A 25,935-nucleotide genomic window follows, 5' to 3' on the forward strand; every position below is an offset into this window, starting at 1 on the left:
CTTGGGAAGACCAATGACAATTTGGAGTGAGGGGCCGAAACACCCCTTTTTGAGCCCAGGAAGGAGAGGTAGAAAAACCCGGGAGCTTTGGACTAGTTTTCAAGCTGAAAGACCCGAGTGACTAGGGAGGGGGCCGCGCAACTAACTCGAAGCTGCCCTGCTCCAGTCTCGGGCACTCGCAGTGTCAGGTGTGCCGGAAGGGGGCCACCTTCCCCTGGGGCGCCCAGCTGCCTCAGCTCTCTCGGACACCACTGGCGGGACTGCCCCCTCCCAAGCTCCTGGCTGAGGCCGGGTACCTGCCCCAACCTGTCTCCTCCCCTTCTCCAGTACCACACCCACGGGACTCCGGTCTCCCCGGGAGAGGGACGGAGCGGGAACAAAGGGGTCTTTGTTCACTGGCTCCTGGGGGTGGGAGTCGCGCTCGCGCGCGTTTCCCTGCGCCCCTTGGAAACCGGGAGGCTCAGCGCCACCCGGCCTCGCCCTGCAGCGAACGCCGTCCTCCACGACCCCAGCGCCTGAGGTCAGGGCGCGGCGCCCCGGGCCACGGCGGGCTCCTCCCGGGCGGGCGGGGTAGGGGGCGAGGCGGCGCTCGGCGGGCTCTGCCGCCCGCGGAGGGACGGTGGGGGGGTTTCGGCAGCTGGCGGAGGTGGAGGGGGCGGGAGAGGGAGCCTGCGCCGGGCTGAGCCCGGAGGTGCGGGGCGGGCTCGCCGAGCGCTCACCGGGAGGCTCCAGCCAGAGCAGCGGCAGCTGGAACGCGCTCCCTCGCTCCTTCCATCCTCCTCCCCCTGATCGGCCCCAGCACCACGCCAGGTCCCCGTCTGCTGCCGTCAGCACGCTCCCCTTCTCCCTTCTTGGCGCTTTCCTCTTGAGCCATCCTTCCGGACAAACTTTGATGGAGAATTTCACACCACGCTGGAAAAATGCCGGTTATGAAAGGATTACTGGCGCCCCAGAACACCTTCCTCGACACCATCGCCACCCGTTTTGACGGAACACGTAAGTCTTGCACTTCGACGAGTTGTATGGTATTTTCCGAGAAAGATTTTTCACGTATAAATTACTTTCTCTCCCACCTTTTTTTCCACCAGCGGAGTGAAATTCTTTCCGTTTTTGCAAAGGTGTCTTTTGTGCGGAGAAATTTCCTTCCATCCAAGGTTCGGTGTAGTATTAACACTTTGGATTGGTGTAGTTGGCCCCCTTGACTTCCTGGGTTTGTGAGAGCTAGAAAAGAGCCTGAAGGAAGACTGACGCCCGTGTTCAATGTGGGACCTGTATTTTGGTACCTCTTTATGAAATTGTGTTTTTTTAGATTAATTTTATGAGGTGAAAGTAGGAATGTCCATGTTAGTGAATTGCCACCTTATCTTTCTAGAGTTTCAAGGCTGTCTAGATTATAGGGTGAGTTTGGAATATCATGCTTCCATGGAGCATCATTCCTTGAGGTCTTTCGGATAGGCATGATTCCCTATCAGAGTTTAAGAAATGCAGACTAGAATCAGGATTGCCAAGTGTGAGCTTCCTGTATAATTCTAAGCGTTCCGAGTTTGTCAGAATCTTGATTCCTGCTTTTAAGCTAGAAGAGCGTACCTGGGAGGAACTGGGCAATATAAAGGCTGATCTGATCATATGAGAAAGTTTGGACATATTTTTTTGAGGGCGAGTATTATTGGACTTTTAGCTTGTTTCAGCTGTAGTTGAAAACAAGGATATGGTGTTGTGTGGATGCTGGGAGATTGTTCGTAATCACCTGCAAGTTGTTCTCTTTCAGGACCACGGTCAGGTCCCCGGTCAGGTCCCCGTTCCGTCCCAGGCTTCTCAGGCTTGCTTTAGAGCCCGTTGGTCTTTTCAACAGGCTTAGGAGCCTGTACTTTCACCACTAACAAATGCTCTCAGTTGGTTTCACTATGAACATCCCCACCTTCCTCCTAGCTTATGTTGCTTCTGTGTGCTATCTTTCCTTTTTCTGCCTCTTACACAAAACTCAGGAGCTCATTCTAAAGGCTTTTCTGTGGTTCAAGTATAATTATTTTTTACTATGATGGTATATTTCATGGAGCTGACATGAGAGAACACATCTAATTCTATTTCCACTCCAGTAGTCTATATACACATTCCTATTACAGTGGGAAGAAAGTCCTGGGCTTTGTGCTTTAGGAATAGTTGGAAAAGTTTACATGGGAGGGAAATGAAGAATTTACTTGATTTTGTTCAATTTTTATTTTTGATGTCCGCCCTACTTAGGGTAAAAGGTGTGGATATTCTTACAGTGTTTTTAACTTTTGCTTTAGCCATTCTCTCCCCTTTTGTATTCTACATGTATCAGACAGTATTGGTGAAGTGCCGTGTAATGTGTCTTCTTTGGATGGTAAGAGAAAATCTTGTAATAAAACTTATAGTCCCTGCCATTGTCATTACCTCCACCACCCGAACAGCACATAAAATCACCACTGCTTTCTTTAGCCACGTGTGAATGTGGGTACTACTAACTATTACCTTAGAAACTGATAAGTTTCATGTGTATGTTTCTTCTTGAAGTTGCAAATTTAAACCCCAAAAGCTCTCAACATGGATCCCAAAAAGCCTCTACTGAAAATGAGGTTATTGGTAAATGGTAGTTGCTCATCTCATTGTCATTTAAAGTTGAATGGAATGCAAAGTGTAGTGAATCATCCAAGGATAGCTCTGAGAATTACTGCAGCAATATATTCAGATATCAGTTACTAATGAGAGGGGCTTTGGATCATCAGAATGAGATACCTTTGTCTCCTTATGTCACTGTAACATTTGATGAGCAGAGGGCATGTAGATGGGTGTACTAGTAACTCCTTAAAAAAAAACAAATTAAGCATTAATGCTAATAAAATGGAAGATTAGACATTTTAAATTCTTATTTGGGAAGACCATCATTACCTACCAGCATTTAGAAAACAAAAACAAAAAGTAAAAACTAAAACCTAAAAGTGTTGGAGAATATGCTTGGTCTGTGCTCCACAGGGTTTGGGGGATTTCTGTAGGGAACCACTTTGTATGAAATCAGTCTGAAAATCAGTGAAACAAATTGCAAAATGAGGAGTAACATAAAGGTTTACTTTGGCAAGACTTTTGTTGTTGTTGTTGTTGTTTACAACATCTAATGAATATCCCTTGCCCCAACACACCCCCTCCAGGAAAGAAGATTGTATTTTCTCATTTACTTCTTTTTTGAATTGCAGGATGACTTGAATAATCTGAAACTTAAAAAATACTTTAAAGAAATTTTTAACCTCAAATTTTGCTGTATCTAGAATCATGGGCATACCATTTCCCTGGCTAAGTATTTTATCTTATTGTGCTATCTTTTCTGTGTTGACAAAATTTTAAGTATAATTAGTTCCCTGAAACTCTTCCTATGATCATCCTGCTTTCTTTTGCTTTTTTTACAGTATTAATTTCTTGTGCATGACAGAACTATTTGCAAGTTTTAAATTTGCCAAATTGCTACCTGCCCAAATAAAAACTCTATAGACAGTAAATGATGTTATTATACTCAAAATGTAATATGTTTACTTGGTACATTGCCTTATTTGTTAGGTATACTTTATAGTCATCTTAGTTTCTTATTTTATTTTATATTGGGTAATCCTGATGAAAAAATAAGAGAACAAACAGTAGCCCTGGCAAACCACCTTGCTAACTTAACCACCATGCAATATTATTAGCCTTACTGACTTAATACTGTAATGGAAAATAATAAAACTTAAAACATCACTCAAAATTTCTTCCAGGGGAAAAAATAAATATATAACAATAAAGGCTAATAACATAATCTTACTAATTTATCAGTTAAAATATTATCACAGGACAACATAAAAGAAGTTAATATATTTTATCACCTGGTGACACTTTATTGTTTTATATAATAGTTATTCCTTTTAATATTTAAGAAGGGAGCTTGTTGTCAGTATTGAAAGACAATCGTGGACAATTAATTAGAATTTTTTCTCATATCCAATATAATTTTTAAAAACTATTGGAAAATATAAATCTTTTTATATAAAACTACCCTAAAATACATTTACTTCTGAAATATGTTCTCCTGGTTTATGTTTAATTGAAGTGCAGTGAGACTGAGAAAAACTAAGAACCTTGCAAACATTGAATATGTATGCCCTATTTAGGACAAAAAAGTAATGCCAATGAATTTTTTTTAACTCATTACATGTAGCCACAGTTCTCACTGGAAACACTCTAAGACAGACCACACACACACACACACACACACACACACAAAGTGTTAACATCATGATCTGTATCTAGTTCACTTTTCCTACCTACATGTTTTTTTTAAATATCTTTAATGTATTAAAAAAAACTTTTCTGAGCAGACTTTTGTGTTAAGCACATGAATATTAATCTGGACAAAGAGAAAATGTAGTAGAGAACACATAAGTACATATTTTAAAAAATAGTTTTTAGGGCAAATATTTGTCATGGGGTACCATTTGAGAAAAACACATTTCTTTCATATTTTTTTGAGGATATAAAACTTTCAGAGGGAAGTGTCCAATTTCAAACATAATGGTAAAATAGCCTGCATTTTCATAGCTGTATATTTGCCTACATTTTCCAGTCATATCAAAATTTGGCCAGAGTACTTCTCCTTTGGGGTTAGTGAGACAAGATGTAAGCTTTAAAGGAAGTTTGTAGCCTAGTGGACTCTATCAAGGAGATTCCAGTCAAAGTACTCAGAATAACAGTAGTTTAGAAATTCATTCATATTTGCGTATATTTTATGTACTCTTGTATAGCCTGTTTAAAATGGTCCAAGGAAATTTGTTAAAATTGAAATACTTCCTTTACTGAGGTAACTGCAGTGGTTTTTCTTTTCATCTTTCCTTTTTTCCCATCTTTCCTTTCATGCTTTCATCAAGGAACATAGAGCTCTTAACATCACAATCATAGAGAGAAGGGTAATGAACCTAGTGCTGTAGGAATGGGGAAGAATATGGTGGGACAGTGGAGATCTTCCTAAGTCTATGCTGGGTTATAGTTTGGAGAATACCAGCAAAGGCATTTAGCCAGTAAAAAAGAATGAGCTCCATTATGTATGGGTCTGTCTATAAAAGGCTATTACATGAAAACATTCAAGGAAATAGCTAGCATTTTAGAAATATCTCTCCCCAAATAGAAGTTTATAAAGACTCTTTAAAAAAAAAAATTTATCCTAGTTATAGTCTTTTATCCTTATTCTTTATGTTTAAGGAGATAATTCTTTATTAGTTTTCTTTTCCTGTGTAGTAAATTACCACAAACTTCGTGGCTTATTATCTCGCATTTTCTATAGGCCAGACATTGAGGCAAGGACTTTAGGTGGGTCTTCTGCTCAGGGTCTCACAAGGCTGCAAACAAGTCCTTAGCTGGGGCTATGGTCTTTGCTGAGGCTTGAGGCCCTCTTCCAAGGTCATGTAGTTGTTAGCAGAATTTAATTCCTTGTGGTTTTATGAATGAGGTCTCTGTTGTCTTGCAGTCAGTCAGGCACTTTTTCTCAGCAACTAGCAGCTGTCCTCAGGTTGTTGCCACATGTCCTCTCCTATAGGCCCTCTCAGAACCCAACAGTTTGCTTCTTCCTGAGCAGGAGGGCCTCTCTTTTAAGAGTTTGCCTAAGTCAGGCCCACCCAGGATAATCTCCATTTTTATTAACTCACAGTCAACTGATTATGGATCTTAATCAGATCTCTTAAAATCATCTGTTCTGCCCACACTCAAGAGAAAGGGATTTCCATCTCTTTCTCATGCCTCTAGCCATGTTTCAGATTTAAGTAACTCCCCACTATGCACTCTTGCATTGAGATTGGCTGTGTTCAAGTAAATAATGTTCTTTATTTAAACTTCATTCTAGGTTTACTGAAAATTCGAAAGGAAGAGAGAGAAAGGGAAAGGGAGAAAGAAGAGAGAAGAAAGAAGAGGGAGGATGGGAAGAGGGAATTATTTATTCTCATTCTTTAACTGTGTTGATGAATTCTTTAGCCTGCAAAAGATTTATCACAGCAGTTCTCATAACTTCCATGCAATGAACAAAGTGTTTGATTTATAAAATTGGATTTATTAGACATATATTTCTTTTGATGAGTGAAATACACAAATAATAAGAAAAGTTTTATTATATAGTCTTTAAAATATTAGATAATTTTGTTTTGATGTCATTATATATAGGAAAATTGATAGCTAATATGTTAAAAAAGGAAGTTATGCTCATAATATATTTTTCCTAGGCTCTGGCTTTTAGTATCACCTGCAGACCAAAGGCCATGGCATGAACCCTCTTCTGGCATGAGAAACCCATTGAAGGTCCTGAGTTACCAGTTTCTGGGATATCCTAGACCCAACGTACTTCTAGAATGGTACAGTCCCTCTGATGAAATCTTTACTTTATTCATCAATAACCAATCAATCATTTCTTTAACAATATTTAATCAACACTGACTATATACAAAGCCATTATGCTAGGCTCTTTGGAATAAATCAGGCTTGCCCTTCTCTCAAAGAACATGATTAATACATGCAAAAACTACTGTAGTATAGATTGGAAAGAGATAAGAATATTCAGGAGATATAGGCAAAGGGCTGTACACATCTGGATGAGGGAGGAATAATTTCTGTGGGTGAATGATCTGGGAGGGTTTTATGTCATGAATGGCTTCTGGGTGGGAATGATTGGCTCATATATGATAAGGGCAAAGACGATATGCTGTTTACTCGGCTAATTTGTGTAGCATTGTCATTAAAGCTAAAAGGGGGGCGTCTTTAAGTATTTTAGAGGATGTGAATGGCAAAAGGTAGAGGCAAGAGGAGAATGGAAAGTCAATTAGGCCAGACATGGAATGTCTTTAAAGTCACAGTACTTTGTCTTAGTAAGCCATTGAAGGTGGTAGGTTCACATCTTGGTAAGAGAGTACAGTGCCATCTGTGCCTGGTGTAAAAGTTCCCAACATTTCCATATTCCACAGGCTGATGTGTAATGCAGGAGAAATGTCCACCTTGACACCTGAGAAATTTCTTCTTACTATCTCTTCTAAAAATGCTTTTACACTTCGACAAGGGTCTCAGAGAATGCAGTGGATTGATGTGTTCTTCATTTTTTACAAATGTCCGCTTTGCCTAGGAAGCTAATTTTTTTTTAAGATTATTTATTTATTTATTTATTTGACGGAGAGAGACCCAGCAAGAGGGGGAACACAAGCAGGGGGAGTGGGAGAGGGAGAAGCAGGCTTCCTCCTGAGCAGGGAGCCCGACGCGGGGCTCGACGCGGGGCTTGATCCCAGGACTCCGGGATCATGACCTGAACCGAAGGCAGAAGCTTAACGACTGAGCCACCCAGGTGCCCCAGGGAGCTAACTTTCATCTCTTAGGAAAGGGAGAGATTGATTTCTGACTGCATAGCTGAGTACTCTTCTCCTCCAGGGCTGTGTTATACTATAAAATTGTGCCTGTGGAGAAGAAAAAGAATTGAGGGTGTGCTAGCATTCAGTCCTAGTGAAGTCGATTGGAGAAATGCCAACAGGAAAAGGTACAACCTCTCTGCAGCAACTGCTGCAGAGATAGTAGGGTTCACCCTGGCAATGTACATTTGCTGAGATAGTCTAAATACTGTTTTAAATCCATTTTGGTTTAGCAGAGCCAACAAACAAAAAAGATGAGACTTCAACTTTACCTATGACATAGTTCATATTTAGCAACTGGAGCAGTTGAAGAGCTTTCTCAGTAATTTAAACAGTCAAATACAGTTCTTGGCTTATAAATTGCCTGGAAGTTATATTTTGGTTTTCCTTCATAGCCGTTAATACAACTATCAATCTCTCTTAAACCCTTCAAAATTCACATGTCCCCAGATGAATTAATAATCTTTCCTAGCCTATGAAACCTATTTGTCTTCTTAGGTTTTCTGGCTCCATTATTGGCATCACCACCCACCCATTTCTCCAAGCCAGAAATCTGAGTCGCCCTCGACTGCCCACACATCTAATTGGTTATCAAATCTTTGAGATTTTCCTTTAGAAATGCCCTAATCTGGCTCCTCACCTCCTGTTCATTATTTCTTCTTTAGTTTGGATCTTCTGTTTCTTATCTACACAGTTGTAAACTTACTCTCACTGGATTCCTGAGGCCATCGGCCTTTATCCTGCTTACTCCCCACCGTTCAGCCTACGTTGTCCCTAGAGTGATTGCCGATAAAAGCAGTATGATTTAATCATTTAACTCTCCTATTTAAAGCCACCCATCAGCTCCCTGCTACCTCTTGGAGAATGTCCAAAGTCCTTAGTGTCATATGACCCCAAGATGATTCTGCAGAATCTTTTCAAACCATTGTGTCCCAGGCTGCAGACATACTCACCCTGAATCCCCTGCTCATTCTTGTCTCTGGGCCTCTGCCGGTCACTTGAAGAGCAAGATCCTTTATTTTCTTCAAGACCCATCCTGAGGGTTGCCTTGTATCTAAACTTTTTCAATGATGCTTCAAGTTGAGTTGGGTGCCATTTGTTCTCTGCCTCCACATTACCTTGCCCCTCCTCACCTGTGTTCTGATTACATGCTTTCAGATTTCAGCACTCAATTCCTTTCAAGCCCTGACTGTGTCTTTATTCTTTTGTATCCCCCTTGCTCAGACTTATGCTTGGAACAAAGTCATTGCTCAATAAGTGATTCTTTGCGTAAATGACATATCAGATAAAGGGCTAGTATCCAAAATCTATAAAGAACTCATCAAACTCAACACCCAAAGAACAAAGAATCCAATCAAGAAATGGGCAGAAGACATGAACAGACATTTTTCCAAAGAAGACATCCAAATGGCCAACAGACACATGAAAAAGTGCTCAATATTGCTCGGCATCAGGGAAATCCAAATCAAAATCTCAGTGAGATACCACCTCACACCAGTCAGAATGGCTAAAATTAACAAGTCAGGAAACGACAGATGTTGGCAGGGATGCGGAGAAAGGGGAACCCTCCTACACTGTTGGTGGGAATGCAAGCTGATGTAGCCACCCTGGAAAACAGTATGGAGGTTCCTCAAAAAGTTGAAAATAGAGCTACCATATGATCCAGCAATTGCACTACTGGGTATTTACCCCAAAGATACAAAAGTAGGGATCCGAAGGGGTACGTGCACCCTGATGTTTATAGCAGCAATGTCCACAATAACCAAACTGTGGAAAGAGCCAAGATGTCCATCGACAGATGAATGGATAAAGAAGATGTGGTGTATATATATACAATGGAATATTATGCAGCCATCAAAAGGAATGAGATCTTGCCATTTGCAACGACGTGGATGGAACTGGAGGGTATTATGTTGAGTGAAATAAGTCAAACAGAGAAAGACATGTATCATATGATCTCACTGATATGAGGAATTCTTAATTGCAGGAAACAAACTGAGGGTTGCTGGAGTGGGGGCTGGGGTGGGGGAGGGATGGGGTGACTGGGTGATAGACACTGGGGAGGGTATGTGCTCTGGTAAGCGCTGTGAATTGTACAAGACTGTTGAATCTCAGATCTGTACCTCTGAAACAATGCAATATATGTTAAGAAAAAAAAAAAGAAGAAGAAGAAGGTAGCAGGAGGGGAAGAATGAAGGGGGGGAAATCGGAGGGGTAGACGAACCATGAGAGACGATGGACTCTGAAAAACAAACAGGGTTCTAGAGGGGAGGGGGGTGGGAGGATGGGTTAGCCTGGTGGTGGATATTGAGGAGGGCACATTCTGCATGGAGCACTGGGTGTTGTGCACAAACAATGAATCATGGAACACTTCATCTAAAACTAATGATGTAATGTATGGGGATTAACATAAGAATAAAAAAAAATCAAAAAAAAAAAAGAATTGCAAACTCCTTGAAGGCTAGGGTTGTGTAGTAATTGTCTTTATTTCCCTTTGGTGCTAACCGGTTTTCCTTTTATTCAGTATAATGTTGTTTAACTTTAGTTTTGAAATGTAATTCTAGACTGGCTTCCAGTACCTCATTTTCACATGGTTCAAGTACTAATTTATTTTATTAAAGTTTAATGATAATAGTGACTACCATTTTGGGCATGTCTACATATACTCTGTATACCATGCTGGTGCTTTCTTTGTTCCTACCACAACCCAACAGCCCAGCAAGGGGGAAGGCAGCTCCCCTTTTTGTTACAGATCACAAAACTTAAGCTCAGCATTTTTGTATGTTATCACACTAGCCTGTGATTTTTCTACTATAGCCTGTGATTTTTCTACTATATCACACTGCCTTTAAAATGTGTTTTTTTATAGCAAGTATAAACAAACTAGGGCAATCTGTGGTATCATTTCTAGTTTCTAACTCTTGCAAAAAGGAATTTCTGCTTTAAAGTTTTTAGCCACTTCTAGTATATATGCTGTTTTTTTTTCTTTTGATATATTATGCTTTAAGTACTTGTCACTTAAAGAATGTTTTTAGATTGGTATTTAAGACTCATATCTGGAACTACTTAATGCATTCACTGTGCAAAGCAGTTTTGCTCATCAAAGAATATCTACTGTCCTTTGGTGCTTAGAATTTGCTGATTTTAGAACTTGTGATTCTTTTATTGTCAGGCTAATCTCTCTATAGAAGTATTCTAATTCTCATAGCTATTATAGTGACATCATTTTGTGTTTTTACCTTGTTAGCATCTTACCCAAGAAATTCTTCGACCTATTTTGAGTCTGCTTTTATTGGGAGAAATATATTCTCCACTGTCAGGTTTTGTTGACATCTTTCAACAGAGATTATTTACCTTTCTTCCACAATGACTTCACAGGAAGAAATAAGGGTACCTAGCTCTCCAAATTGCAAATATAATCTAAAGCTCTTTTTTTTCATGTTTTCTTTTGCTTTGTTAAGTCTTTTGGATAGGCTTCCTTATTGTACTTGTCAGTCCAAATGAGTTTCTCATTCTAGTTATTGAACTAGAAGGAACTGAGACCAGAGCACTTATCAGTCTTTCCATGTTTTGTTTGATTTCCTAGAAAGAAGGATCCACAAAAGAAGTTCACATGTTATCGAAATACCAAACACCCAGTTTGAGAAGTAGACTTGTCCTTAACTGTGGTGTTCTGGTTATTTCTTCAATGGAGAGAATAATGTAGAAGATAAAAGTGGGCATATTTTTGACCTTCACACCTAAATAAATGTTTCTACTATGATTCTATAAATGGTGGGAAAGAATGCATGTTTTGGGACTGCAACTTTTGTATTGTATTAATTTGCTACATCTTTGGTTAGGTTACATTTCAGTCATCTGAAAATGAGCTTGCTACTCTCTCTCAAACAATATGTGGATTCAGGTTTTAGGATATATAGAATTAATAATCACTGAGGGCTCTTGTCCATCTGTACAGTGCTCCATATCGTGTAGTATATTTTCGGTTCAAAGAAATCAAAAGTTATAAGATTATTTGAAAGATAGTATTAGTAGCTAATATTTGCATAACATTTCAGTATATTCATTTTTTAATCCCATCACTTGAATTACTTTTGAATTTAAGATAAAAAGTGGCTTCCTATTTTAATTTTAAATACATTTTTTTTTTTCTGTAAGTGAAGTTCAGCATTGTTTAATATATTTAAGGTCTACTGAGTTTCCTTTTCTGGGCATTATTTGTCCATATTCATTGTCCTTTATTAATTGGACTATTGGTATTCTCTGGGAGTGTTTTTACATAGCAACAAAATTAATACATTTTTAAAAATTTTATTTATTTTTGCAAGAGAGAAAGAGAGTGAGAGAGAGCATGAGAGGGAGGGAAGGAGGGGCAGAGGGAGAAGCAGACATCCTGCTGAATGGGGAGCCCGATGCAGGGCTCGATCCCAGGACCCCGGGATCATGACCTGAACTGAAGGCAGACACTCAACTGACTGAGCCACCCAGGTGCCCCCAAAATGAATATAATATTTATTAGTAAAGTGAATTGTATATGTTTTTGTTTCCAACTTTGGTTGGTCTTTTTATTTTTATATAGATGAATTAATCAGTTTTCCTTATTGTGTGTTTTGTGTCATATTTAGAGAGGTATTTTCTATACTAAACTTGTTTTTAAAATTCATCCTATGTGCTTTACCATTTCATTTTGTATATTCAAATTTGTTCTCCTCCATTATTAAGTTCTGCAATTTGATCTACTAAATATGATGTAGGGATCAAAATTTATTCTTTTAGATGCCTATCCATGTTCCTGACATTATTCAATAATTCATCTTTTCTATGCTTATTTGAGATGTCTAGTTTATCATTCTATATTCTGTATTCCTATGTGTGTATAGATAATATTCTATAATTCTATATGTACTTTTCTATTTTATGACTTTCAATCCTATTACATTCATCTGTCTTTTTCTTTATATTAGTATCACAGTTTTAATTATAGGAATTTATGGTATGTGTTAAAACTCTATTTCACTATTTTTCCCAGAAACTTTTTACTTGACTAATCATACTTATTTGGAAGTCCCTATGAATTTAAGAACCAGATTATCTAGCTAAAAAAAGTTTGTTGATATTTTTAATGTAATCTGTAGGAAACATGACATTTTTATGATGTCAAAAATTCGTATCTAAGAACTGGCTATGTGTTTCTATCATTTATATCTTTTTAGGGTTTCTCAATAAAGTTCTTGCACATTTCCTATTTATTTTATTCCTAGTTATTTCATCTTTGTAGTGTCTATGTAAAATGGAGTCTTTCGTTCCACCATTTTGTTTTTCTAATTCAGTTATGTTTGTTTATTTGAAGGTTATTGACTCCTATGTGTTATTATTTTTTTTAACCAGCCAGCTTACTGAGTTTCTACTATCCTTTGCAGTAATTTTTCAGTTGGTTTCTTGGGGTTTTCAGCTAAGAAATAATACTATCTTCAAATAATAAAAATTTTTCTTGTTTGTTTCCAATTTTTACAACTCTTATATTTTGTTCCTTAATTTTTTCTATCATCTAATTGCTTTGGTTCATTTTATAGACATTATAAATACTATTAAAAATGGTAGTGGTTAAAAAAGTCCTTCCTGTTCCTGACTTTCAGTGGAAATTATTTTAGTGTTTTTCTAATAAGTATTTTCCTGGCTTTTAGTTTGAGAGATAGATATTTTATTATATATTTCTACTTTATTAAGAGACTTTGTTATATATCCCTATTTTATTACTCAATTTTATAAATTGGCTTTTCATCATCTATCTAAGCAATTCAGTGTTTCTTATTGAATCAATTAATATGATAAATTCAATTGAACTATCCTTGCGTTCTTTTTTTTTTTAATATATTTTTTTAAGATTTTATTTATTTATCAGAGAGAGAGAGAGACAGAGGCAGGCAGAGGGAGAAGCAGGCTCCTTGCTGAGCAAGGAACCTGATGTGGGACTCGATCCCAGGACCCTGGGATCATGACCTGAGCCGAAGGCAGAGGCTTAACCGACTGAGCCACCCAGGCGCCCCGAACTATCCTTGCATTCTTTCAATAAAAGTTACTTGACTGTGTTACTGGATTCTACTTGTTAATGTTTATTTAGCATTTTTACACTGGAAACATACACACACACAAACCCACACACATACATATATGTGTATGTGCGTGTGTATAATATTGACATTAATTTTCTCTTTTAATATATGTGTATTACTGAATTTTGGTGGGATACCCATACATCCATATTTGTGCTTATTAATGTAATCCCATTTAGTTTAGTATTTGTACCAAATTTTTCATTTTTAATAAAGTATCAATATTAAACAGTGCATTAAAATAAGTCAAAATGGGTTGGTAGATCTCCAGTTAATTTTTATAGGTTTTGACTATAGTCTTGTCTACTAATGTCTCAGGCATCTGTGTAGTGAAGATAGGTGTTACTTTAATGTGTATTTAAGTCTGAAAAATGCCAACAATGATACATATCTCTTATGCCAACCTTTTCCAGGTACAAAATATTTAATAATACTCTGTGTATATACAGATTTATATAAACACACACACACACATACACACACATATATATCTTTTCCTAGGACAACATGTGCATTGTGTAGGAAACAGTAGCACCAAGGCCTGTGAAATGTATGAAGTACTAGGCCACACTATAGCAGAGTCAGTAGGAAACATAGGAAATTATCATTTGGGTATACAATAAAATTTAAGTAGAATATATCCGTTTTTGATAGTTTTAAAAATTTTTGCAGTGAAACTTTCCTGGCATCAGTGATCTCATAAAAATGAAAAACGTGTTTAATGAAATACTGAATTCCCAATTATTAAGAAAGTTGATGATGAGTGTATAACTGGAAGAAAATGTTGACATTTATATTTGTCATGGGTGCCCACATTGGGGCAGTATCACTGCCCACTTTCAAATCAGAAGCAACACATCTGCTGAATAAGCATCACCATTTATTTAAAAATGAGTGGCTGAGGGGCACTTGGCTAGCTCAGTCGATTAAGTGTCTGACTCTTGATCTCAGCTCAGTTCTTGCTCTCAGGGTTGTGAGTTCAAGCCCATTGTTGGGCTCCACACTGGGCGTGGAGCCTACTTAAAATTAGTAGCTGATTTAACAAGACTATGTTTACAAATAATGATTCATTCTGCAGACAGTATCTTGGACATACTGCTCTGTGAATCATGATATTTCACTTAGATCAAAGGATTGTTCTTCTAAATGACTCATTCATTTTTCTTCTTTTTTTGGTAGGGTTTATAATGGTATAATTTACATATAGTAAAATCACTCCATTTAAATGTATAGTCCAGGGGCACCTGGGTGGCTCAGTCATTAAGCATCTGCCTTCAGCTCAGGTCATGATCCCAGTGTCCTGGGATCGAGCCCCGCATTGGGCTCCCTGCTCGGCAGGAAGCCTGCTTCTCCCTCTCCCACTCCCCCTGCTTGTGTTCCCTCTCTCATTGTGTCTTTCTCCATCAAATAAATAAAATCTTTAAAAAAATAATAATAAATCTATAGTTCTTTGAATTTGGAAAATGTATACAGTCATGTAACCACCAACACAATGAAGATTTAGAGCAGTATTTTCACTCTCAAAGTTCAAATACCCTCCCACCACTTCCACTTTCTAGTAACAATTAATCTGTTTTCTATCCTTATGGTTTTGGTTTTCCTAGAATGTAATATTAATGATATTATATGATAAATTGTATTTTTTTTTGGTCTGGCTTCTTTCACTTAGCATAATGCTTTTGCAATTTATATTTTTTGCATGTATCAGTAGTTTGATCTATTTTATTGTTGAAAATTTCATTCAGTTTTGATTTTGTTTTCTTAGACATATAAAAAAAGTGAAACAACAATATTTAGTGTATTGTTTGAATAGTAGAAGAACTTAGCAAGTATTAATACCATCAGAGTTTTTGATGAAAATCAGTTAATTTTAATAATGCTTGAGTTCTGTATCTAATTCATGGTATAAGTAAAGCTTTTCAAAGTTTATTCTATAGAAGGTGAACCATACATTATTAAAAATGTCATTGTAAATTCAAGTAAATGGATCATTAATGATAAAGTTACTTAGTGGTGATGAGAAATGTAAATTTTGGCAAAGCATAGTGTCACAGTAAAAACAATGTTTATGAACTTAAAAAAATGTATGAAGCAGAAATGTGCTTGGACTTGGTGGCGGTGTATGTATAATTCATCTTTCTGTCAAAAAAACAATGATATTCTATCAATTACTAAGAAGCTGTAGTGGTCAAAATTGCCAAATATTTTTATATATGAGGAATTAGTTATAGTAGTTACACTACACGATATATGATGTTAAATGCAGAAAGATATTTGGCATGGCAGTGCATGGTGTCTCTTTTTACTGCATCCATCAGTCAGAATTTTAAAATATTTGAGTCTTTGGTGGAGTCTTTCAGTCACCATTATAAACCCTACCAAAAAAAGAAGAAAAATGAATGAGTCATTTAGAAGAACAATCCTTTGATCTAAGTGAAATATCATGATTCACAGAGCAGTATGTCCAAGATACTGTCTGCAGAATGAATCATTATTTGTAAACATAGTCTTGTTAAATCAGCTACTAATTTTAAGTAGGCTCCACGCCCAGTGTGGAGCCCAACAATGGGCTTGAACTCACAACCCTGAGAGCATTTCTACATATGGTATCTTGTTATCTGCAAATAGTGGAAGTTTGACTTCTTCCTTGCCAGTTTGGATGCCTTTTATTTCTTTTTGTTGTCTGATTGCTGAAGCTAAGACTTCCAGTACTGTGTTAAATAGTAATGGTGAGAGTAGACATCCCTGTCTTGTTCCTGACCCTAGGAGAAAGGCTTTTAGTTTTTCCCCATTAAGGAAGATATTAGCTGTGTGTCTTTTGTATATGTTGATGTATGTTCCATCTATCTCTACTTTGTTGAGGGTTTTTTTTAAATCAAGGATGGATGCTATGTTTTGTCAAATGCTTTTTCTGCATCTATTGAGAGGATCACATGGTTCTTATCCTTTCTTTTATTAATGCGGTGTATCACGTTGATTGATTTGTGAATATTGAACTACCCCAGAAGCCCAGGAATAAATCCCACTTGATTGTGGTGAATAATTCTTTTAACGTAGTGTTGGATTTGATTTGCTAGTATCTGGTTGAGAATTTTTGCATCCATGTTCACCAGGGATATTTGCCTCTCAGTCTTCTTTTTAGTGAGGTCTTTGTCTGGTTTTGGAATCAAGGTAATGCTGGTTTCGTAGAATGAATGGAAGTTTCCCTTCCATTTTTATTTTTTGGAATAGTTGAGAAGAATCGGTGTTAACGCTTATTTAAATGTCTGGTAGAATTTCCCTGGGAAGCCATCTGGCCCAGGGCTTTTGTTTGTTGGGAGATTTTTGATTACTGCTTCAATTTCTTTGCTCGTTATGGGTCTGTTCCAATTTTCTATTTCTTCCTGTTTCAGTTTGGTCGTTTGTAAGTTTCTAGGAATTTGTCCATTTCTTCCAGATTGCCCAGTTTTTTGGCATATAATTTTTCATAGTATTCTTTTATAATTGTATTTCTATGGTGGTGGTGTGATCTCTCCTCTTTCATTCATGATTTTATCTATTTGGGTCCTTTCTTTTCTCTTTTTGGTAAGTCTGACTAGGGGTTTATCACTTTTATTAGTTCTTTCGAAGAACCAGCTCTTAGTTTTGTTGATCTGTTCTACTTTTTTTAAATTTATTTGTTTCCATATCATTTTATTTCTGCTCCAATCTTTATTATTTCCCTTCATCTACTGGCTTTAGGCTTTATCTGCTGTTCCTTTTTTAGCTCCTTTGGGTGAAGGTTAGATTGTGTATTTGAGACTCCATCAAAAAATTGCTAGCACTGATACATGAATTGAGCAAAGTCACAGGATATAAAATCAATGTGCAGAAATCTTTTGCATTTCTATACACCAATAACGAAGCAGCAGAAAAAGAAATCAAGGAATTGATCCCATTTGCAACTGCACCAAAAACAATAAAATACCTAGGAATAAACACAACTAAAGAGGTAAAAGGTCTGTACTCTGAAAATTATAGAACACTTATGAAAGAAATTGAAGAGGACACAAAGAAATGGAAAAACATTCCATGCTTATGGAATGGAAGAACAAATATTGTTAAAATGTCTATCCTACCCAAAGCAATCTACACATTTAATGCAATCCCATCAAAATACTACCAGCATTTTTCACAGAGATAGAACAAACAATCCTAAAATTGTATGGAATCACAAAAGACCCCGAACACCCAAGCATTCCTGAAAAAGAAAAACAGAATTGGAGGCATCACAGTTCCAAATTTCAAGCTATATTACAAAGCTGTAGTCATCAAGACAGTATGGTACTGGCACAAAAACAGACACACAGATCAATGGAACAGAATAGAAAACCCAGAAATGGACCCACAACTAAAAGGTCAACTAATCTTTGACAAAGCAGGAAATGATATACAATGGAGAAAAGATAGTCTCTTCAAAAAATGGTGTTGGAAAAACTGGACAGCAATGTGCAAAAGAATGAAACCAGACCACTTTCTTACGCCATACACAAAGTAAATTCAAAATGGATGAAAGACCTAAAGGTGAGATAGAAAACCATCAAAATCCTAGAGGATAACATGGGCAGAAACTTCTTTGACCTTAGCCTTAACAATTTATTAGACATGTCGCCAGAGGCAAGGGAAACAAAAGCAAAAATGAACTGTTGGAGCTTCATCAAGATAAAAAGCTTCTGCACAGTGAAGGAAACAATCAACAAAATTAAAAGGCAGCCCACAGAACTGGAAAGGTATTTGCAAAGGATGTATCTGATAAAGGCTTTAGTATCCAGAATGTATACAGAATTTACCAACCTTAACACCCAAAAAACAAATAATTCAGTTAAGAAATGGGCAGAAGACATGAATAGACTTCTTTTCCAAAGAAGACATCCAAATGGCTAACAGACACATGAAAAGATGCTCAACATCACTCATCGTCAGGGAAATACAAATCAAAACCACAATGAGATACTGGATAAAATTAACAACACAAGAAACAAGTGTTGGTAAGTATGTGGAGAAAAGGGGGCGCCTGGGTGGCTCAGTCAGTTAAGCCTGTTGGGCTCTTTGCTCAGTGGTGAGTCTGCTTCTCTCTCCCTCTGTGATCTCTCTTGCTTTCACTCTGTCTCAAATAAATAAATAAAATTAAATAAATAAAATTTAAAAAAATAAAGATGTGGAGAAAAGGGAACACTCTTGCACTGTTGGGGGGAATGCAAACTGGTGCAGCCACTCTGGAAAACAGTATGAAGTTTTCTCAAAAAGTTAAAAAAAGAACTACCCAAGATTCAGCAATTGCACTACTAGGTATTTATTTACCCAGAGGATACAAAAATATAGATCTGAAGGGGTTCATGCACCCCAGTGTTTATAGCAGGATTATCAACAATAGCCAGAGACAAATGGAGAGAGACAAATGTCCGTTGACTGATAAATGGATGACAAAGTGGTATATAGATACAATGGAATATTAATCAGCCATTAAAAAGAATGAAATCTTGCCATTTGCAATGACATGGGTGGAGCTAGAGTGTACTATGCTAAGTGTGGTAAGTCAGTCAGAGAAAGACAAATACTGTATGACTTCAGTCATATGTATAATTTAAGAAAGAAAACAGATGAGCATATGGGAAGGGGGGAAAGAAAATAAAGGAGAGTGGGAAACAAACTAAAAGAGACTTTTAATGATAGAGAACAAACTGAGTGTTGCTGGAAGGGAGGTGGGTGGGGGGAAGGGATAATTGGGTGACGGGCATTAAGGAGGGCACTTGTGATGAGCACTGGGTGTTGTAAGTGGTGAATCACTGAATTCTACTCCTGAAACCAATATTGCACTGTATGTTAACTAACTAAAATTTAAATAAAAATTATGAGAAAGACAAAAAGAAAAATAAAATATGAGTGTATGAATACGTGCTTTGTAAATAATCTAAGTGCCCAAAAAAGTTATTAGTCTTTTCTAAATGAGCCTTTATTTTTTCTTTTCATTTTGTTTGAAACATTTGAAATTATTTAATCAGGGGCGCCTGGGTTGCTCAGTAGGTTAAGCATCTGTCTTTGGCTCAGGTCCTGATCTTAGGGTCCTGGCATCCAACCTGCAAGGGGCTCCCTGCTCGGTGGGGAGTCTGCTTCTCCTGCTCCCTCTTCACCCCCCCAACCTCGTGCATGCGCGCTCTCTTTTCTCGTCTCTCAAATGAATAAATAAAATCTTAAAAAAAAGAAAATATTTAATCAAATATTTAATAAACAGAGTACCAAAAACTTCATTTTAGTGGATAACAACTATTGTAAACAAAATTAAAAATAGAAATACATTGAAATGTATCTCTAGATAATCAAGGGAAAAAATTAAACAATAAGAACTCAAACTATATACAAGATAATATTTGAAATTCTTTAATTTTCCTTTGGAATATTTCAACTTGAAAGACTCTTGATGCAGGTTGTATTTTTAACTGGGTATGTTCAGACTGAAACTGAATGCAATTGAAAAGAACTGTGATTTTGTAGCACCAGTATTTGGCAAAACACTAAAAAGAATCATAAAGACACCTTTTATTTATTTATTTTTTAAGTAGGCTCCATGCCCAAATGGGTCTTGAATTCACTTCTCTGAGACCAAGAGTCACATGCTTTATGGACTGAGCCAGCCAGGTGCCCCATAAGACAGTTTTTATAAAAATTTTTGTATTACAGAAATATTTTTTAAAAATATTTACTCTGAATAGGGAAAATGAGAACCTATGAAGCTTTTATAATGAAATATTTATACTTTTAAATATAAAAGGTAGAATTGAAATATTCTCAATGAGGCAAAATTTGGGGGAAAAAATAGAATTGAGAATATCATGCATTTAGCAAAATTTGCATGTGCCTACAAGGTATTTTAGCAACTACAGAGTATTTTTTCAATTAAAAATTTTTATGGTCGGGGCGCCTGGGTGGCTCAGTTGGTTAAGCGACTGCCTTCGGCTCAGGTCATGATCCTGGAGTCCCTGGATCGAGTCCCACATCAGGCTCCCTGCTCGGCAGGGAGTCTGCTTCTCCCTCTGACCCTCCTCCCTCTCATGCTCTCTGTCTCTCATTCTCTCTGTCTCAAATAAATAAATAATATCTTTAAAAAAAAATATTAGAAGTGGGGCGCCTGGGTGGCTCAGTTGGTTAAGCGACTGCCTTCTGCTCAGGTCATGATCCTGGAGTCCCTGGATCCAGTCCCGCATCCGGCTCCCTGCTCGGCAGGGGGTCTGCTTCTCCCTCTGACCCTCCCCCCTCTCATGTGCTCTCTGTCTCTCATTCTCTCTCTCTCTCAAATAAATAAATAAAATCTTTAAAAAAAAATTTTTTTTATGGTCTACAGTGAACAGTTAATTGAAGATGTCCACAATTTCAACTTTATTAACCAGAAAATGTACCATTGAGGAAAATTACAGGCAATTTTATGAAAAAAAAATTAAAAGTAATAATACTATATATAGAGAAAAAGATATATTCTTTAAAATAATACCAACAACTTGGTGAAGGAGAGAGATATGGCTAAGTGCATGACTTAAGTATGTGAAAATATAATGAAAAGATCATTGTGCTGAGATAATTATTTTATTTTCTGGTAATATAAAAATACAGATACTGTTTTACAGAAATAGTGTGTTTCAAAATATCTTTGGAAAAAAATTTATATGTTCATTAATGTAGTTAAACCAGTCAAATATAAAAAACAAGTATTTTTAAAATTATATGATTTTATTCTTTTGTACCTGTTTTCACTCTCAAAGGAGTCCCTGCATCATCTTTTGTTATGCTCACCTTATATCAAGATTTGCACAGCTCTTTGATGTAGGGCTTCTTGGCCTACCCCAAGCTGCCAAATATAAATTTCCTTAAATTAGACTTTTTATGTAATTTACTTTTTTAAAAAAATTTTTCTTTCTTTTTTTTGTAAGTAATCTCTACTCCCAACGTGGGGCTTGAACTCACAACCCCGAGATCTAGAGTTGCATGCTGTACTGAGCGTGCCAGCCAGCCACCCCCACCCCCCTTTCATTTACTTTTGATATTATCTTCTAAGGTAGACTAATAGAATTGGGGGAAAAATTTATCCCACAATTTTGAATGTTAATATAAATATTAAGATAAATATTTAATGGTTTATATAATCTCTTTGGTATCCTGTTAATTTTAATATGACAGAAACCTTGCAATGGAAGTGACTCGAGTCTTTATTGGCCTGTGATCACTTTAGATATTTGTATTGTCCTCACTTTAGAGACAAGGAGGCAGAGGACCCTAGAGGGGCTATTTATTTTTTCCCAAAGCTAGTATATGGGAGGGCTGGATTTTTACACTTGCCCTTTAATTTCAAAACCCATGTTTTCCCTTTAGATTTACTCTGATTTTACTCTGAAAAGGGAAGAGGGAAGAGAATTGACATCTAATGAGCAACCATACGCCCAATGTTGTGTTTGGTATTTTCACCTACATTGGTTTATTTTATGTCTGCAACACTGCAAGTTAGATGTTTTTATTCCTATTCTATGGATAAGGAAATTGAAGCCCAGAAAAGTTGACTAAATTGTCAAAAGTCACACACTTTATAAATAGTGAAGCAGGAGTTTATAGATACAGTTTTGACTATAGTAGTCTATGTCTAATAAAAAGAAAAAAATTGGAGCTAAAATGTAAAGCATTACATTTACATGATTAAGATCTTAACAGTCATGATTGACTTCACATTGAGACACAAACCATTTTCATGCTTTTTAAGAACACACATTATTGTACAGGACTATTATCCTGGATTACCCAGGAATTTACCTCCCTTGTTAGAAAAAGTACCAAAAATCATTCTTCTTACCTGAGGGATCATGATCCACTGGTGTTAGAGATCACTTGAGAGCTATACCACAAGCCCAGAAGTCTGATGATATTATAACAGATTCTGAGTTTTCTGTAGAACAATGCCACACTAATTTGAATTTAAAAATACTTCTGGCCAATTAGTGGTTGCTTAGGAGTGGGAGTGGGGTAGAGAGAGGTGGAATTACCAAGGCATATGAGGAAACTATTGGGGGATGATGGGGACTTATCTACTGAAGGGACTATCTCAGGGCTGGCTGTTAACCTATCCTTCAGCTCCCTTAGGGACCTGGCATGTACCACCTGTCCTTCCTTGTTCCCCACACCATCCCTCCCCCATCTAGAGTAACTCTGAGATCACCTATTTTACACATTGAGCTTTGCATCAGCTTTCCTTTGAAGAATGAGTTCTGTGGCTGAAAACAAATTTTGAAAACATCAGAATTGGCACTTAAACATTATGTAATTGTAGCTGTCACTGCATGTGCTCCCCATTGCCACCTCACTGCCTGTTTAACCCCATCTTTATGGGGCCCGTTGTTTCCTTCTACATGGAAGAAATCTAGGTCAAGGTCTGCGATACTTTGGGTTCATATTAGGTAATGAAAAGATCTTTCAGTTACTATAGTTTCAGTTAATAAAGATCCAGTGCAATATATAGTCACAATTTTCATCTTCTTTGAAAGGACAGTTCTTCCCTCCCCCAACATATGTCCATCTTGGCCTGGTTACCTATGGTAGGAAAGTTCCCGACTTTTGAGATTCTCCACCTCCTCCCCCATTCATTAGGCTGCCTTGGGTTCTTCCAGGGTTGAACCTGTAAGAGAGAGGAGGGATGTGGGACAGAAAAGTTCTTTGTTGACAAATATTATTGAAAGCTGCCATTGGCATTTTGGAACAAACCTGGTGTTCATTTGATATGTACTACTCTAGCCAAATTGGTAGGAGCCATGTTGATTGATTTTATTAGAAGCCTTGTTTTGATTGTTTGGTAGATGTGCCATCTGATTATTAAGTCTTTGGAATATGACATGTGTTTGGGGGGCATAGTTCTCTTACTGGGCACTTCGGTTCTTAAAACCTCTTTACACACACACACACACACACACACACACAGTACATCCCAAGGGGTTTGTCATCTGCTGTTTCCTTGACTTGAATGATTACATTTGTCTCTAGTTTAAGACTCTTCCGTCAACCTCAAGACACTCAGGGTACACCTCCATCTTCTTCTTAGGGGCTCACTTCAGACCTACAAGGGTCCCTCTTGTACAGAATCTTTGGTAACCCCATGCTGGCTCCCTTGTGGTCCTGGATTGAATCCATGGAACCCACAGGGAACACCTTCATGTTCTTTGCAGGTCATGTTCCATATAGAAATCTTTCACTGTTCCAGCAACACAGCTGGCCAGCCACTATCTCTCACTTTTTAAATTGTTTTTCCCAAATTTCTAGAGAATACTCTGTTACTGAAGGGCCATTTCCTGGGCTTGAGGTAAAAGCCAAGCCCTTCTATCTCTTGAAACCTCTTCGTAGTCTCCCAAACCCCACTGTTTGATAACCTCAGTGTGGATGAAGGGTTAAGAGTGTGCACAGCTGGTTTTTGTTAACCTCATTTTAAAATCCTGTGTGTAGTTTCTTACCTCCTTTTAGAATGTGGAGACATTAACACCTAATGTTTTAGGACCTCCACAGAAATGGGAAGTGATATGGGTACATTTTATTATCCTGTTGTATAACAAAGATACCTAGCATATACTTGGCCTTCAATAAATGGATAGCTTCAGCTAAAGTGAATTGATGGATGCTTTCAGGAGTCAGAAAATACTCTCCTGATGACTGAAAGATTGTTTATACACATCCCTTGTTTTCTTGTCAAAGAATTTCAACACAAATGTTTACGTTTTATGTTATGTTGGTGGAAAGTATTCATAAATACTTGATTACAAAGCCACACATATTATCTCATTTATTTTTTACAAATACCAGACTAGTTTGGGAAGGATGTAGATATATTTCTACTTGAGATCCATGGAGGAGATTCATATCCATGTGTTCCAACCTTATGTCTCACATCCTTTCCTTATATCACCTTATGTTAATATTTTAGTCTATCAATTTTTTGTGACGTGTTGAAAGAAATGGCATCATTTTTATTTTACAGATATGGGTATTGAAGAAAAAGCATCGTCTCTTAGGTAAAGTTCATGTGTAGTACCCTTACCTTCCTGTTTCTTTGTTTCCCTTCTTAATTAGTTCCCCAACACACACACTCACACACGCACATGCACACACACACAACTATTTATAATTTAGTATTACTTCATTTAAATGATAATTGTCCCCAAAGTATCATATCTTACATGTCATAGTGTCTCAGGCTTAAAGAATTAACATTTTTCAATATCTGAAAGTTAGGGAAAATATTTGGGGAATATTGTGAAACTGATCACGTTTCCTCCATGCATAGGCTTCAGGGTGCTCAAAGTTGAATATTCAGCCTTCCTGTAGCATTTGTACAGATTCTTGTGACATATATTTTAAGTAAAAATAACGTTCTTGGCTACATAGTCTCTTTCTTATTCTTACTTGTTCTAATTTCTTCACTTATTTATTTATTTCAATAAATTATATATATTTTTGTGAGCCACATAAATAATTTCTTTTTTGGAACATTTCATCATATAAATAAACCTAAGTTTTAAGAAAACTTGGTTTTTGACTTTCTGAGAAACTTCCTCACTGGTTTAGAGTTTTCTAGGTTAAATTAGATCCCTTGGAGGATACAGCTCATATTTTTTGTTCCTATTCATTCATTTCTATATATCTTCTTATTTTTCAGTGACTAGAGGGGAAATAACAGGAAAAAATGAATGATTCCTGCTGGCAATATATTTTTCAACTTGTCATTTTTTAAGAGTTGATGCAAATGATAGAGATACATGGCTTTTCTTCAGTGCTTTTTCAGTATTCAAGTAGATACTCAGTAGTGACATATCTCCTCCTCTGATTCCTAAACTCACTTCAGTGATTTCATGTATACTTTTACATTATTGTCTGTGGTGTTTTTTTTAAGTCAGTAAGGAAACGTGTTAATTGCTTCCATTGCTGAGTTTACAGATAAAATGAGAAATATCCCATTAACTCAGCGTGAGACTTGACTCTGAGTTGCCTATGTAAAGTGAGAAGCTGAGGTGGTTTTGAAATCTAGAATAACTTACAGGTAAGTGTGCCGTGCTGGTGTGTTGGTGTTGGTTAGCTGATTGAGTTTTCTCTGCTCATTCAGTTGTGAAGGATCTTCATGCTGGATGTGTATGAGAACTTGACAATGTTTGCACTCAAAGTGTAGCAGTAGAGTAATCTCATCTGAATAGAGTCAGGTAAGAGGAAGCGGGAAAGGCTTCTGATCCTTGTAGTTGCTGTCTGTCAATGAGTTTTCCAGGTAAACATATGTCTCTTTTTTTTCTGATATTTTTTACTTTACAGTAATGGGAGTACTTTGACTATCTTCTTGGGTTGGGCAAAGTTACAAAAGAGTAATATTATTGTAA

At 37.2% G+C, this 25,935-nt stretch overlaps 1 protein-coding gene across 1 annotated transcript in view; it reads left to right on the top strand.

The window, feature by feature from the left end:
- Positions 1-920: 920 nt before the first annotated feature.
- KCNH8 (potassium voltage-gated channel subfamily H member 8) overlaps positions 921-25,935 on the top strand; it is a 380,547-nt gene continuing 355,532 nt past the window's right edge. The window contains exon 1 of the mRNA XM_064575899.1: positions 921-996. Within this exon, the coding sequence (XP_064431969.1) occupies positions 921-996 (76 nt within the window). The remainder of the gene's footprint in view (positions 997-25,935) is intronic.

This window comes from Mirounga angustirostris, unplaced genomic scaffold (assembly GCF_029215605.1).
Source record: "Mirounga angustirostris isolate CCGP_5_RB_7025 unplaced genomic scaffold, mMirAng1.0.hap1 SCAF_1, whole genome shotgun sequence".
Taxonomy (NCBI): Eukaryota; Metazoa; Chordata; class Mammalia; order Carnivora; family Phocidae; genus Mirounga; species Mirounga angustirostris.